The sequence below is a fragment of the Mus pahari genome, chromosome 10 (genome assembly GCF_900095145.1).
Source record: "Mus pahari chromosome 10, PAHARI_EIJ_v1.1, whole genome shotgun sequence".
Taxonomy (NCBI): Eukaryota; Metazoa; Chordata; class Mammalia; order Rodentia; family Muridae; genus Mus; species Mus pahari.
The window spans coordinates 104,209,583-104,225,169 of NC_034599.1; the positions used below are offsets into that span (position 1 = coordinate 104,209,583).

Below are 15,587 nucleotides of genomic sequence, written 5' to 3' on the forward strand. Positions count from 1 at the left end.
TTCTGTAGTTCCACTTCTGTCTAATTATTTTTGTTAACTGAAGTCTGTAGACCCAGAATAGAGTGTTTGTGCTTAAAAGCTTATTCTGAGAAAGGCTCAGTGCTACACCATCCTAAACACCCAGTTACTGGCCAGCTAATAACCCAGGCCTGAGCAGTATTCTCTGGGGATCAGCCCATGGCAATCTCTCTTCATCTTTGAGTGACTGCTGATCTTCACGGGCATATCCAGGGTGCTAGGTTAAATGAATGCTGGACTACTTGATTCTTAGAGATCATAAAGTGTTGGGGGATATCCAACCAGAGAGGAAATATTGCTTAGTAACCCAGCAGCCAGCAGAGATTCTACAAAACTGAACTACTAGTGTTTAGGCAGAGTAGCCCAAATGCAGACTAACCTCCAGTATAAGGAAGAGCTTAGGTGCCTTCTCGACATCTATATTCCTAAAGGACAGACAGCACAATTTGGATGGTCAGCGATGTGATGCTCATAGTGGTCAGCAGTTATTCGATATTTTTGGAAATATGGAAAAGCAGCAAATTTTGGACAACTGAGAGACTGGTCAATAAAACATTGAGAAATAATAGCAATATGAAAATAGAAGAAAAACTTTAAAATGCATATTTTAAATTTGTTTTAGATAATTCTATACACTGATACAGTGTGCTGTGATTATATTAAATCTCCATTACCCTCTCATCCCTCTCTCCTCTTCCTCCTCCTCCTCCTCTTCCTCCTCCTCCTCCCCACTAGTTTATTCTAGTTGGTCAGCAATATTCTGTGTATCGGGAGACCAAAACAGAAACAGTATCTTCTGCAGGTGAAGTTTTCTGTTTGCAGTTAAAGAATAATTAAATTATTAATTTCTATTTGTAATTAAGAATAAATTCTTGCCAGGCAGTGGTGGTGCACGCCTTTAATCCCAGCACTTGGGAGGCAGAGGCAGGCAAATTTCTGAGTTTGAGGCCAGCCTTGTCTACAGAGTGAGTTCCAGGACAGCCAGAGCTACACAGAGAAACCCTGTCTCGAAGAAAAACATAAAAAAAAGAATAAAATCTTGCATCAAGCAGCAGTGGTGGTGCACACCTTTAATTTCAGAACTCAGGAGGCAGAGGCAGACAGACCTCTGTGAATCTGAGGTCAGCCTGCTCTAGAGATCAAGTTCTAAGTCAGCCAGGGCACACCCCCCCCCACACACAATCCTATTTCTTAGACTCGATGTAAACTGCAAAACATGTTTTTCAACCTACACTAGACATGTGACCGCATACACATGATGAACATCCTTACCCTGTTCCCTCCCTTCCATTGTATCTTCCTAACAATGTGTGTCTTACCTCTGTGAACACTTTATCTGCCTATAGATCTCCCTCAGATCTCAGCTTAGGGTGAGACAGCTGGCCGGCCAGTCCCAGACATACTCCAAATATAGCTTGCTTAATTAAACAATTGTGGAGTTGGTCTTTTCTCCTCGAAATTCTCAAGTTTAACAGTATGAGTGTAACCATTCACCCACGGAAGGATATCTGGATTTGTATTGATTTCTTTTTGTAGCTGTAATAGTTTACCACCAGTTTAGTGGCTTGAAACAACCCACCTATATTTTGTAATTCTGAGGTCTGAAGTCCTAAAACCAAAGTTAGCCAATTCGTTTCCTTCTGGAGACAGAGGGGGGGGTGTACTTGTTTGTTTTGTTTTCTAAGACCAGGTTTCTCTGGGTAGCCTTGGCTGTCTTAGAACCCAGTCTATAGACCAGGCTGGCCTCCAACTCGCAGAGATCTGTCTGCCTCTGCCTCCTGAGTGCTGGGATTAAAGGCGTGCATCACACCGTTTGGAGAAGGGGAGAATTTATTTCTTTTCTGATTCCAGTTTCTAGAGGTTATCCCTGTCCCTCCCCAGGGAAACATGAACAACAGTATCAGCAACTCCTCCCTCTCCCACTTCCCACGCCTTCTGACATCTCATTTCTTCCCTCGATTTCAATTGTCTTGTTGATAAATAAAAAAAGCTTGTAATTGCAGTGGGCTTGTCTGGACAGACCAGATAATTCTCCTCCTCCTCCTCTTCCTCCTCCTCCTCCTCCTCCTCCTCCTTCAAATATTTATTTATTTATTTTATGTATGTGAGTACACTGTAGCTGTACAGATGGTTGTGAGCCTTCATGTGGTTGTTGGGAACAGAATTTTTAGGACTTCTGTTCGCTCTGGTCGGTCCTGCTCGCTCAGTCCCTGCTTGCTCAGGCCCAAAGTTTTATTTATTATTACACATAAGTACACTGTAGCTGATTTCAGACACACCAGAAGAGGGTATCAAACCTCATTAAGGGTGGTTGTGAGCCACCATGTGGTTCTTGGGATTTGAACTCAGGACCTTTGGAAGAGCAGTTAGTGCTCTTTAACCACTGAGGCATCTCTCCAGCCCCCAGATAATCTTCTTATATCAAGAGCCTTAACTTAATCTATTGTGCTTCCATTGGCCGAGTACAGTAACATACTTAATCCAGGGATTAGAACACGTATGTTTTAGGGAGGCAAAGAGTTTTATTACTGTGCTATTTTTAGCTGCTGGTGAATAAAGATGTTAATACTATAAGCATTTATACAGGTTAATAGAACATAAATCCTTATTCTTTGGACTAAACATCCAGGAATATAATTGCTGGAGTGTATGGTAGTTGCATAATAAACTGCCCACCTGCTTTCTACAGCGGCTGCGTTTACATCCCACCGCAGTATGCGTTCGGGCAGTCTTCTACCTCTGCACCACTGCCAGCATCTGAGGTTGGTACAGGTTTGTGTTTGAAAGCCCGATACCGTTGTCTCATCGTGGTTTTAGTTTAGATTGTACTGACATGGCTAATGGGTCTTGAAGACCTTGCGGGTGTCGATTTTTCAAAAAGGTAGCAGTGTGCCCCCTGTCGCAGTGATTAGGAACCTCAGGTACAACATTTCTGCTAAGGAGTTTTACTTTTGATTGCTCCGTTGTCAGGGAGTCAGTCGTGGATCTGGTGGAGGGAGTGGAGAGCTGGGATCCACCGCCCGTTTCCTGCAGAACTGTACGTAGTCTAGGCAACGGCCCGCCCGGAAGAGGAGGAGGCACTGCGACAGGTTGAGGCTTTGGGGGTGGCATGGCCTTCCAGGGCTGTGACTGCCTCGGCCTTTTGGTCTGGCTCTTGCTGCTTCAGACGCGATTGAGCAAAGCTCGTATGGTTCCAGGGACGCCGTCTCTTTCTCCTCTCCCCTCAGAGGATGGCCTAGATGACTCGGGTGTAAACCCACAAGAGAGGCCACTCACAGGGATGCCTGAGACCTCGCTGCCCCTCAAGCCTGGGGACAGCATGAGGCCCCTTAATTCGATGGCATTTACTCCAGATCAATCTTTTTCAACCATGAGTCTGTCAAGGCAACCATTTCCAACATGGGTTCCACCCACTTCAGGTGAAGTTTCTGGGCCGTTCGCTCCAACCCTGCCTCCTGGCATTTACCTGGCCTGGACCCGGGGGGTTGGGGCCCTGAGGTAGAGGAGGATCGTAGGTCCTTGGGTGTGGGCCCAGCCAACACTTGAGATCTGAGAGGACACACCATTCCATGATGAGTCTTTGAGACCCACACTTGCCCTGGGATTTGCGGGGTCAGAGCCTTGTGCTCCGGGCTGTGAGGAGCTGGTGGTTGGTGGAGCGGCAACAGCTTACCTTCAGGCCCTCCCCTCACTAACTTGCTCCAGCTTGTGGCCACAGAACTGCAAGGATAGTTGGTGGAAGGCCTGCGCCGGCGAGGAAGTGGCCGTGGCAGGTGAGCCTGCAGGCCCACAAGCAGCACATCTGTGGTGGCTCCCTCATCAGCAAATGGTGGGTGATGACTGCAGCCCACTGTATATATGGGTGAGTGCCAGGAATCTGGGCTTGGGCCCCTGACCAGGCACTGTGGCTGGCCTGCTCCTCTTGCTTTCTATCTGAAAAAAAAAAAAAAAATGGGGGTGGGGGAGCCTGCAGAGATGGCTCATGACTGCAATCCCAGCACTTGGAAGGTTTGCTGCAAGTTAGAGGCCAGCTTGGTCTACATAGGGAGTTTCTAAGCCACAGAGAAAGGCAACTAATCTCAAAACCAATGGGGGTGGGTGAAAGATGATGCTCCCAGGTTTGTGTGTGTGTGTGTGTGTGTGTGTGTGTGTGTTCTGTTTTTATTTGAGTTTCAGTTAACACCTGAGCATTTGGACTTCTAATACATTCCCAAGTGTTAGTGATCAGCTGTCCTACTTGGAGAACCATCTGGTGGCTGGCTAGGGAGGTTAGGGGTCCCTGAGAGAACAGGGTTTCAACAGAGGGAGGTTGCTGACGGCCACCTTAGAAAACTGGGATGGGGCCGGAAAGCGCTTTGACTGTGCAGGGGAAGTGTGTAGACCCTTGAGGATCTCTTTGCAGCCATCTGGATTATGTAGTGTCCATGGGAGAAGCTGACTTGTGGTCCAGAACGCCAGTCAGGATCCCAGTCCAGGACATCATCGTTCACCAGGATTTCTCCACGATGAGAACAATTGTTCATGACATCGCCCTTGTTCTGCTGGCCTTCCCAGTGAATTACAGCGTCAACATCCAGCCTGTGTGCATCCCTGAAAAGTCTTTCTTGGTACAACCTGGGACGCTATGCTGGGTGACCGGATGGGGCAAAGTACTTGAACAAGGTGAGCCTAGAGTGAGATTCCAGCAAGTATGGACCAGGGATCAGGGTACTTAGTAGGCTGGGATTGGTCTACAGGCTAAAGGGAGGGATGGGGATGAAGGAGGGGAGAGAGAAGGTGGTAGGAGAGAGCAACTGTTGGTGAATTTCTATTGGTTTGAGGACTTAAGTACCAAACAGGGTGGATGCTCACCAGGGTGGATTTTAGCTCAGGGTGTGATGACCTGTCTGGGAGCTAGAAGTACCTACCGTGGCAGGGAGGGGGTTGCTTGTATGAAAGCAGAAGCCAGGAAAGTCAGTGAGTCTATGAGGCAGAGAGGTTCTCAGTCTGTGAGTCTTGACCCCTCTGGAAAGCAGATGACCCTTTCACGGGGGTCACTTAAGATGATTCCAAACAGCGAAGTCACAGTTATGAAGTAGCAGTGAAAATAACTTTATGGTTAGGGTCACCACAACATGAGGGACTGTATTAAGGGCCACGGCATTAGGAGGGCTGGGAAGTGCTGCTCTATCACTGGGAAGAGTTTAGATTGGTACTTTGGGGTACCACCTGTCCAAGAGGTGCAGGGAAGGATGCCTTACTGATTATCAGTAGCACTGGTAAGAGCAAGCCACATACCCGTCACCTTGAAGGCTGACAAGATTTCACCCTCCCTCTCTTAGGCTGCTCTTCTGCCTCTTTGGTTTGGACGTCACAATGTCTTTTACTCTTGGCGGGGTTGGGCCTCCATTTCCCTCAGGGTCAGATGCGAGTAGTAGCTGATGCTGTTGAGGATTCCTGTGTGGGAGCACTGTACTGAGAGCCAGAGGACGTACAAAGGACTCGTGCCAGCCTACTCAATGTAGATCTACTCTCTCCACAACTATCTCTGTGTAGGTAGGTCGTCGAGAATGCTGCAGGAGGTGGAGCTGAATATTATTCGTCATGAGGAATGTAACCAGATTCTCAAGGACATCATGGGAAAAATCTTTACCCAGGTCCAGGAAGGGGGTGTCTGTGGCTATAATGAGAATGGAGGAGATGCCTGCCAGGTCAGTTCATGGGTCCCCTGCCACTCTGCCCTGCTGTTCTCCTGTCAGATGTCCCTAAGTCCCAGACACTGGGGCCTGGGTTGTGTCCCAGATCCTCAGGCTAATGGAATATCAGGTCAAGCCACCACAGCCCCTGAGCTAGCCTGACAGGATCCTCCAGGAGAAGAAAGCTGATGACGTCCGCAGTGGCTGGGGATGGGGTGAATCAGGGAGGCAATAATACGAACTCCATGTTTTCAGCCCCTTCTGTGTGCTTGGGTAATTTCGTCATTACCTCAGAAAGGGAATATTATATTGGGTTATATTCAGCTAACCTCTTTGAATAGGTAGAACTTTTCATTTGTTTAAAAAAAAAATCAATCCCAGAATCTCACAGGAATACAGAACCAGGACCAGGGGATGCCCAGGGAGTCTGGTCTGTGCCAATCTCTCCAGAGCCTTGGGGTAGAATCTATTGTGCCATGAATCAGTTTTGTTCCTGTCATTTCTTTCTCTTTCTCTAGGGAGATTCTGGGGGCCCCATGGTCTGCGAATTTAATAAAACGTGGGTGCAGGTAGGGATCGTGAGCTGGGGTTTTGGCTGCGGCCGAATTGGATTCCCTGGAATTTATACAGAAGTGAGTTACTACAGAGACTGGATCATTAAAGAACTGAGTCGGGCTTCGTGTTGGAACCCATCAGGCTTCCTCGTCTTAGGCGTGTGTCTGGTGCTTCCCCTGGCCATCCTGGTGACGCTGTGATCCCCACAGCCCGTGGTCTTCTTGTTTCTGAGCCTCCATTAGCTTCTCCCCTGACCTGATGTCCCCCGCCAATGTTTTCTTCAAATTCTACTTGGGATCGCTTGCCTTAGTGGAGCAGGAGCACCACAGGGAGTTTGGGGCTTATGGCATGTCCTGCCCTGGTGCCCTTTGTCATCTGCCTCAGCTACCACTGTACTAAGGCAGTGCTTTACCTGGAGCGAAGGACTGTGGCCCACTTCCCAATAGAGGACTATCTGGTCTGCCAGGTGGAGGGAGATAACTCATCTTCATGATTTATCTTGGAAAAAAGAACATCTTTAGAGGAGAGACTTCATCAGGATTGAGTGGGCACTAGGTCTATTTGGCTATTAGTCGCTCTCACCAGAGACTCTGGCATACCAGTGAGTTCTGTGGTCACTCATAGACAGAGGAGGCGTTTCCTGAAGAGGTGTGAGGCTGGTGGGAATCCATCTGTGAGTACAAAACTTTTGCTACACAACCTCCTGGGAGCAACCCTGTCTGGTGCCGCCTTCAACAGTTCCCGCACAGCCACCTCCAGGGCCACCAAGAGTTGTGGTGGTGCAGTTTTGGAGAGGATAGATTTTAGATGTTAACTGAATAAACGTGTCTCGTGTGTTCTGAAGTTTTGTCCTTCTGGAATATTTGGCTGCTTATAGCATGCTCTAAGGCGAAGTGAAATGGGCCCCAGGTGTCTAGGGAAGGTATTCAGTCTGTTAAATCCCGGAGGAGGCCACCTGTCCCGTTTAAGTGTGGTGGGCTGTCTGAACCCTTGCGTCTACTGCACATATTCCAGAACCCATCGGTATGTGATGTACTTTGTTCTGGGTTCTTCTGACGTTAGAGGCTCCATGCCTGTTTCTTTCTGTCTCCACAGGGTGACATTCTGTTGCTCTGATCCAAGGGTGCCTTATATTTTCTCTTCTCTAGCTCCTGAGTTCAGGAATCATCTGGTGAACCAGCGGATAGGTGGGTGGGCGAGTGAGTGGATGGATAAGTGGGTGATGAATGTCCATGGATTCATGTTGCCCTACTCCTTTCTCTCAGACCATTGCTCTGTCTCTATTTTCCTTACCAGGTTGCCTTGATGAGGGAAACAGCCTGAGGTAGAGTAGACTAGGATGTATACGTGCTGAAGAACACAACTCTGGATCTAAAACTTTTATGATTCCAAAGAGGGTGTGTTCTTTGGTCTGTGGTGTGGGAGGGACTTCTAGGTACAGCTCAAGCATTTTTGAGGAAAAGGAAGCCCCCACCCTGAGGAGAGAGAATACCAAATGCCAATGCCGACATTTTTTACTCTTTCTGGCAAACATCTGTGGAATACTTACTAAGTCGGGCACTGGTGTGGGGCTACACATAAGATGTGGATCATAGGTGGGAAGGGTTTTGGGGAGGGGATGTGGGGGAAGACCCAGAACATGGTGACTGGAAACAATCTCTGACACTAAGAGATGATACAGAGAGAAGAGAAGGTGAGTGGTAGACAGCTCTCCTGAACTTACTAGACTTCAGAGATGCAGTTTTGGCTCAAGAGGAGCAATGGATGCAGCAATTTCCTGTGGCCAGATTTTGTGGCCCATCAAAATGAAACCAGGTGGTGTGGAGAAATGGCTTGAAATGTACGTGTGTGGAGTAAGAAATGCCTAATGAGAGCCTAATATTTTTCATCCTCCCAAGGACTCCTGGGATCACAAGGACGACTCCGGTGCTGATGAGAGGGTGTACTCAGTACTCACTCAGTACTCGAGTGCTGATGAGAGGGTGTACTCAGTACTCGGGTGCTGATGAGAGGGTGTACTCAGTACTCAGGTGTTGATGAGAGGGTGTACTCAGTACTCGGGTGCTGATGAGAGGGTGTACTCAGTACTCGGGTGCTGATGAGAGGGTGTACTCAGTACTCACTCAGTACTCGGGTGCTGATGAGAGGGTGTACTCAGTACTCGGGTGCTGATGAGAGGGTGTACTCTGTCCAGCAAAAGATGGGGCCGCTCGAGCTTCACCAGACCGGAGGGATCTAATGTGTTTGTGATCCAACACTTCAAACTCAGTGGCCCCATAGACCAGTGTTCCTCTGTCTTCATCGTTTCACTGTAGATACATGAAGATCAATGGAGACATTTGGGTCACGTGGTGCCCATGCTCCTAGCAGAGACAGAATACCATGATGCTCTTTCTGACTCTTTTAGTTCTCTATAAAACAAGGTCTTCCATCAGTACAGCCACTTTTTTCTCTTACATTTTTTTGGTAGATTTTGCTGATAAATTTATGGTTTTAAAGGGCCCCAACCACAGTTTTGAAGTGTTTAGCACACACAAAAAAAGAAAAACAAAAAACAAAAAAGCCAGGCGTGGTGGCACACACCTTTAATCCCAGCACTCGGGAGGCAGAGGCAGGTGGATTTCTGAGTTGGAGGCCAGCCTGGTCTACAGAGTGAGTTCCAGGACAGCCAGGGCTATACAGAAAAACCCTGTCTCGAAAAACAAAAACAAAACAAAACAAAACAAAACAAACAAAAGAAATGTTTAGCATGATGGGGGGGGGGTGTTCCTTTTGACTGACGACTTGAATTAATAAATCCCTAAGAGACTGGTGAAACAAATCTTAGGTATGTCTCTGAGGAACAAATCCTGAGAAGATTAGATTACGAGGGCCAGGAATTTATCCATAATATGATTGTGTTGTTGGGACGAGGAGAAAGACAGAGCCTCACTGGAAGAGATATATCATGGAGGGTGTGTTCATGAGAGCCTTCCTATGTTCCCAGTGTTGGCTGTACACTGCCCCAGTGTGAGCTGTTATACCATGCCTTTCCCACCATCTTAGGTCAAACCCTCAAAAACTGTAAGCCCACATGAGTAACTCCTCACCTTGAATTGTCGCTCTCAGGTATTTGTTCACAGTAGTGATGAATCTGACTACCATGGTTCTTTTTTTTTTTTTGGGGGGGGGGGGTTTCGAGACAGGGTTTCTCTCTGTAGCCCTGGCTGTCCTGGAACTCACTCTGCTACCATGGTTCTTAAGTGCGAGAAGTGTTGGGTATTAGTAGGGACAAAAGAATTTATTGGAACAGTGTATTTAGAGTGCTGTTGGCTGTGAACCCAGCCATTTAGCCAAGTGTACACAACCACTTAGTACAGAGCGGCACAGGCACAAACACAGGCTGTTGAATATGATGGTTGGTTGATGAGAGTGTTTTCGGCTGAAGCTTACTGGGACCTAAGCCTGTCACAGCTCTCCTAGGACCCGTGAACTGGTCAGTGTTCACAGTGAGGGTCTGGGGTATGGCTACAGTGGACGACAATACTCAACTGTGTTTCTCACAACTGTACAGGTGACCGGGAAATTCTTGCTGCTCCAGTGGGAGTGCAGGTCTGGGGCACTTCTGTGTGGCAGCTCTACCAGGTCCATGATAGCCCCGATGGTCTTTCCTGTGATGAATAGTTACCTGAGGGCTTACAGAAGGATGTCTGTTTCCTTGTACAGGGCTCTCCTCTTGCAGCAACTGGCCTCAGGTCAGTGTTCTGAGCATACGGAAGCACTGGAGGAATCTGCTTTTGGAGGTTGCTCAGCCTAACTTAGCTTTTGCCACATTCTGTTGATCCAGTGTCACAGTGGGTCGGGGTGGACCTCCTTGGTGAAGTTTGCCTAGCAGGCGTGAAGCTCTTAGTCTGATCCCTGACAACACCTAAAACTGGGACTCCGAGCACTTGAGCTTCATTCTTAGTCCCTTTTCCAAAATCTCGATCAGACTTTCCCAGTGGATGACTGAGGGAGAACAGATCGGAACTATGAGTCAGCATTGCCAACCTGAACGAGCTAGTGTGTTTAGGTGAACGGCCCATGTTGTCACAAAAGGGGGCCATCTAACACTATGTCTCTCAGGGACAGAACATGGCACTAATTCTCTTGTTGACAAAAGAACTGAACATAAGTCCAACTGGATAAGTAGGGAGGCAAACAAGTAGCTTGGAGCAAAACTCACAAAGTCCAGGCTGCAGGAGGCCACAGGTCAAAGTCTGGAGTCTCTCACGGGTGGCACCCAAGGGACTGGGTACGGTGCAGCCATGGTTCTAAAGATATGCCAAATGCGAAACTAGACTAGAGGGTAGCACACAGGGAACTGTGTTCAAGAGCTAGAATCACAAGCCGGGCGTGGTGGCGCATGCCTTTAATCCCAGCACTTGGGAGGCAGAGGCAGGCGGATTTCTGAGTTCGAGGCCAGCCTAGTCTACAGAGTGAGTTCCAGGACAGCCAGGGCTATACAGAGAAACCTTGTCTCGGAAAAAAAAAAAAAAAAAAAGAGCTAGAATCATGAAGAAGGCCACAGGAGCAACGGCACAGTTATAATTAACATTTCATTGGAGCAGTAGGGAACTGTGTGACACAGGGTGTACTTGGAGAGCTTCCTGACTGAGTGGCATGCCCCAATGGCATCACAAGCACTGTAGCTGAGCATCCGTTACCATTGGCATGTTTGCTTCACTTGGGTTTGCATGTCAACTTTATCACATGGACAGTGAAAAGAGAAAGACAGAGCTCATTAATAAAACCACCATTGCATAAGGCTTTGTGGGATGGGGCCAAGTAGAAGGTGTTACTATCATTTATTTAATGCTTATTGGTCCACAGGCTGGTAATTTCTTTCTTTGGTATTACTGATAGTCTAACATGTTTATATGGAGTAATTGAATGCGTTTCGGCAGCTTTGTTATTTCACATGTGATGAGCAGATTAATAAACTGTGCTCATTTAATATGTTCAGTAAGTTGCGATATAGGTGTATACATGTGCAGCCATTCCTGCATTTATTTTATGAGTATGAATGCTTTGTTTGCATGTATGTCCTGGCAGTCAGGAGCCAAGGAATACCATAAAGTCACACTGCACAGCACAGCTCACAGGAGAGTTTATGAGGAAAAACATAGGAGGGTGGCTGCCTCTGCTTGGCAGAGAAGCAGCAAAGAATTGAACAGGAGGCAGGGTGTTTATAGGATTTCCTGAGGGGCGGAGCTTCCCAGGGTGGCTTGGGATTGGTGAGATTTCTGTGGCCTAACCTTGGGCTTTTTACTCTATAGGGCAGAACTTTGGCTACTTGCATCTAGAGGGACCGGGTCCAGCAATTATGGCTGTTAGAGGGGTCTGTGGGCGGAGCCTGCTGGTTGGAGGTCCTCACGGGAGGGGCCTGGCCCTGCCTGGATAGCCCAGACTGACCTCAGACTTGTGCCACTCACCTTTCCTCCCTCAACTTTCTGAGCTCTGGGATTGCAGGCGTTTGGGGTGGTTTGAGCGCATGCATGTCTGTGCATCGCTTGCATGCAGTGCCTGAAGAGGCAGGAAGGAGGTATCAGATCGCTGCAACTGGAGCTGCAGATGGTTGTGAGTCACGATGCTGCAAATCAAACACAGGTCTTCTGGAAGAGCAGTGAGTGCTCAAAACTGCTAAACCATCTCTCCAGAACCTCTCCTCTGATTTCCTATGCACACTATGATATCATCTACAGATAGTTTTGTTTTTTTAGATGTAAGATTTTAGAACGTTTTTAATATATGTGTAATTTGCTTGCTTGTAAGTGCACCATGTGTCCACAAGTGCTCACAAAGGCCAGAAGACACACCAGATCCCCTGGGACTGGAGTTAGAGATGAGCCACCACAGAAGTGCTGAGCTGAGTCCTCTGTAAGATTGACAGTTGCTCCTAACCACTGAGCTGTCTCTCCAGTCCCTGTATATGTGCTTGTAATTCTTCCCCCAGTATGGGTGCCCCTTGCTTCCTCCTTGCCTCTTACACTAATACACAGATGCTTCCATTCATAAAGACTAGGCGCGCTCTCTCTCTCTCTCTCCCCCCACTGAGCCATCTCTATAGTTCAAAGTTTTATTTTTCTTAATATGCTTTAAAAAAAATCAGGGGATGCTGGTTTTATAGAATTGTTTTGGAAAATATTCTTTGTTCTTTAATTATTGTGAGAAAGTTTGTGCAGAACTGTGTGGTTTTTTTTTTTTTCCCCTTAAATGTTTGCTAGAATTAACCAATGCAGTCCTTTCTAGGCAGCAAGGGTGTGTGTGTGTGTGTGTGTGTGTGTTCCATGTTATCTGTTTTTCTTCTTTTTAAGGTTGTGTAAATGTATTAACATAATCTTTTTAAAGGTTTATTTTTATTTATGTCCACGTATGAGTGTCTGCAGAAGCCAGGGAAGGTGTCAGATCTCCTGGAACCTGAGTTAAAGGCAGTTGTGAGCTGCTAGGCGGGTTGCTGGGATCCAAATAAGGGTCTTTGGAAGGGCAGCAAGAGTTCTTAACCACTGAGCCATCTCTCCATCCCTCACACTATAATCTTGAGAAGCCACCTTGAATGAGGTAATACTTCATTGCAATTCTTTTTTTAAAATCTTGTATTCCTTGAAAACTTCACACATGTATTATTCTGTGTATCTTGATCCTATTCACTTACCACTTCATGCCATGTCCTCCCTCCCTCTCTCCTTCCCCACGGCGGCTTGTAGCTCAGCTCTTCTGAACTACCAGTCCCGCCTCGTTGGCTCTTAGGTGGCATCTCCCAGTGATACTACACTTCTCCCCAACCACCGCACTCATTGCCCTCAAGACTGCTTCCAGGAACCACGCTTGGCAAAAATGGAATAATACGAGTTTCGGGAAGAGTTTGAGGGGTCCACCACTGCTGGTAGCATAGCACCCCAAATTTAACGGCCTCACGCCGTGCCGAGCTCTTCCTTGCCCAACATTTCATGGTGGAAACTCAGAGCAATGAAGCATCTGCTACGCATGCGCCTCCACACGGGGTTGTGGTGGAGGGGCGGGGCCTCCGGTACTCATGTGCCTCGAAAAAGCTGACTGGCATGATGGTTTCTCAGCTTCTTTCAGCTCTCATTTAAACAAGTGTTTACCACTACGTTTTCCTTACATATTTGTGGGTTTTGCTGGAATTTTTTCCACCAATTTTAAACAACCGCAACAACAATCTGAACTGCTACTTGGCATTCCTAAGTGAAGAAAGCTATGATGTACATCGTGGAGAAGAGTTTTCGTGGAGCAGGTTTCCTTAAGCACGGATTAGAAGTGCCATGGGCCGAGAGTGTAGTCAGCTAGCAGAGTGGCTCTAAGGGTCTGAGTTTACAGAGCAACACACTTAGAAACGGAGATCTGCTGGCTGAGAATACTGTGAGCGTACTCGGGGAGCGTAAGCCAGGAATTCCAATAAAAGCAATGGTTCATCAAGGCTTATGAAGTCTTTATAAAGCATAACACGGTGTACTGGATGGTGTTAGGGAGTGTTTTCTTGTTTTTGTTTTTGTTTTGTTTTGTTTTTGAGAAGACACTCGCCTGCCAGCAGGACCAGGCTCCTCAGTACAGTCTAAATGGGTGAAGTTAGAAGCAGGTCACAAGGCCAACAAGGGTTGAGGAACGAAACCATTCTATCTATTATTTGAGGTGAGGCCTTACTTTTTAGCACTGGGAAGCGTTGAACTCACTACACAACCCAGGCGGACCTTAAGCAGGCTGTTTTACTGCCTCTCACTCACAACTGTTGGCATTACAGCTTGAGCTACCACTCCTGGATGAATGAATCTCATTTCTTGGTGGGTAAAGATCCAAAATATTGTGGCTGAGTTTCCTAATTCCACCACAGCAGGGATGATAGTTGCCATTCTTTAAAACCCGTAGAATGTGTTAATATCCAAACTCTTGATAAAACATTCCCAGCCGTCAAATGAAAGAAAAATGCTCTAATTATGAGATCACTATTTTCAACCCTCTAAGGGATTAGTGTTTCTAGGCAAAGTCATCAAACCATTCCTAAAGTCACAGAAGAACCATGTGGTGGGGCTGGAGAGGAGGCTCAGCAGTTAAGAGCTGGCTGCTCTTGCAGAACATCCTGGTTCAGATCCCAGTGCCCATATGGCGTTCCTAACTTCAGTTCCAGGGAATCTCGTGCTCTTTTCTGGCCTCTGTTGGCACCAAGCACATATGCTGTGCACTGCCATACATGCAGGCAAAACACTCATACACATAAAATAAAAAAAATAAATATTGAAAAAGGAAACCACAGAGACAGTGTGTCTCTCCAAAGAGAATATAGCCCGTGGCTAGTTAACCAAGGGCTGGGACCTGGGTCTTAGCGTGAACTTGCAGAAAATAGAGAATCCAGAATACTAAGACAGGGTAAGATTCAAAGAGTCTAGCCTGCCGGCGACTCCACACTTCAGACAACACCGAGATTTCTGCTCATGAAGTCTGAGGGACAGAAGGAAGAAGCACGGTCTTGAGCGACTCTTAAAGATACAGTAAGTGCAAAACCAGCCTTCCCAGATTCAAGCACCGTATTGGGTACTACAGAACTCGGAGTGGCTAATTACATGAAAGTAAGATGGGTGAACATGGGAGAACAGCCTCCTGCTGTGTCTTGAGAGGCACATGGAGGGGCTCCTGAACCATCGGCACAATCCCGTGTCTTGACCTAGATTGTAGCTACATGTGTTGCCGCTTTACATTGATTACCAAAGCTGTGAATTTCTTACTTTTGGGGTATGGGCTTTATTTTATCCCCCAGCGATTAAAGGGGAAATGACCAGACTATTACGATGTTATGTTGTCTGGGACTGGGGGTAGGGTAGGCTTTTTATTAAATTTTTAAATTATTATTTCTTAATTCATGTGTGTAAGAGTTCTATGTGTGTGTGGCTGCAAGTGTGTGTGTGTGTGTGTGTGTGTGTGTGTGTGTGTGTGTGTGCCTGGAGTCACAGAGGTCAGAAGAGAGATGGGATCCCCCGGAACTGGAGTTATGAGTGACTGTGAGCCACCAGTGTAATAAGGAACATGTGGGTGCTGGGAACTGAATCCGGGGGGTCTGAATCGGCAAGCGTGGCAAGTGCTCCCGCCCCCTTTATATTTACTATTGATAAGATCTAGTAGGCCTTCAAAGTCTCTAAGACAGTGCTACCAACTAGCTTTTGAGTGGATGACTGAGGCAGCCGACATCTTCGGGCTTAATTCTGGACCACAGCCATCCTGACCACAGGAAGGCACCTGCGCGAGAGACTACTGCGGGGTGGGGGCGGGGGAGTACCAGGAAAGGGATTGCCTGAACCCAAGGCTGGG

The 15,587-nt window shown here is 47.3% G+C and overlaps 1 protein-coding gene across 2 annotated transcripts; it reads left to right on the forward strand.

The window, feature by feature from the left end:
• Window positions 1-3,122: 3,122 nt before the first annotated feature.
• On the forward strand, window positions 3,123-13,247 carry LOC110328635 (serine protease 44). Of its 2 annotated transcripts, XM_021208067.1 has the most exons (6): window positions 3,123-3,437; window positions 3,724-3,847; window positions 4,421-4,680; window positions 5,554-5,708; window positions 6,212-6,325; window positions 13,017-13,247. In XM_021208067.1, the coding sequence occupies exons 1-6, from the start codon at window positions 3,128-3,130 to the stop codon at window positions 13,110-13,112; spliced, it is 1,059 nt and encodes a 352-aa protein (XP_021063726.1). In that variant the 5' UTR covers window positions 3,123-3,127; the 3' UTR covers window positions 13,113-13,247. The 2 variants fall into 2 exon arrangements, with proteins under 2 accessions (XP_021063726.1, XP_021063725.1); XM_021208066.1 differs by lacking the exon at window positions 13,017-13,247 and having other exon boundaries at window positions 3,128-3,437; window positions 3,724-3,880; window positions 6,212-6,448.
• The last annotated feature ends 2,340 nt before the right edge of the window (window positions 13,248-15,587 follow it).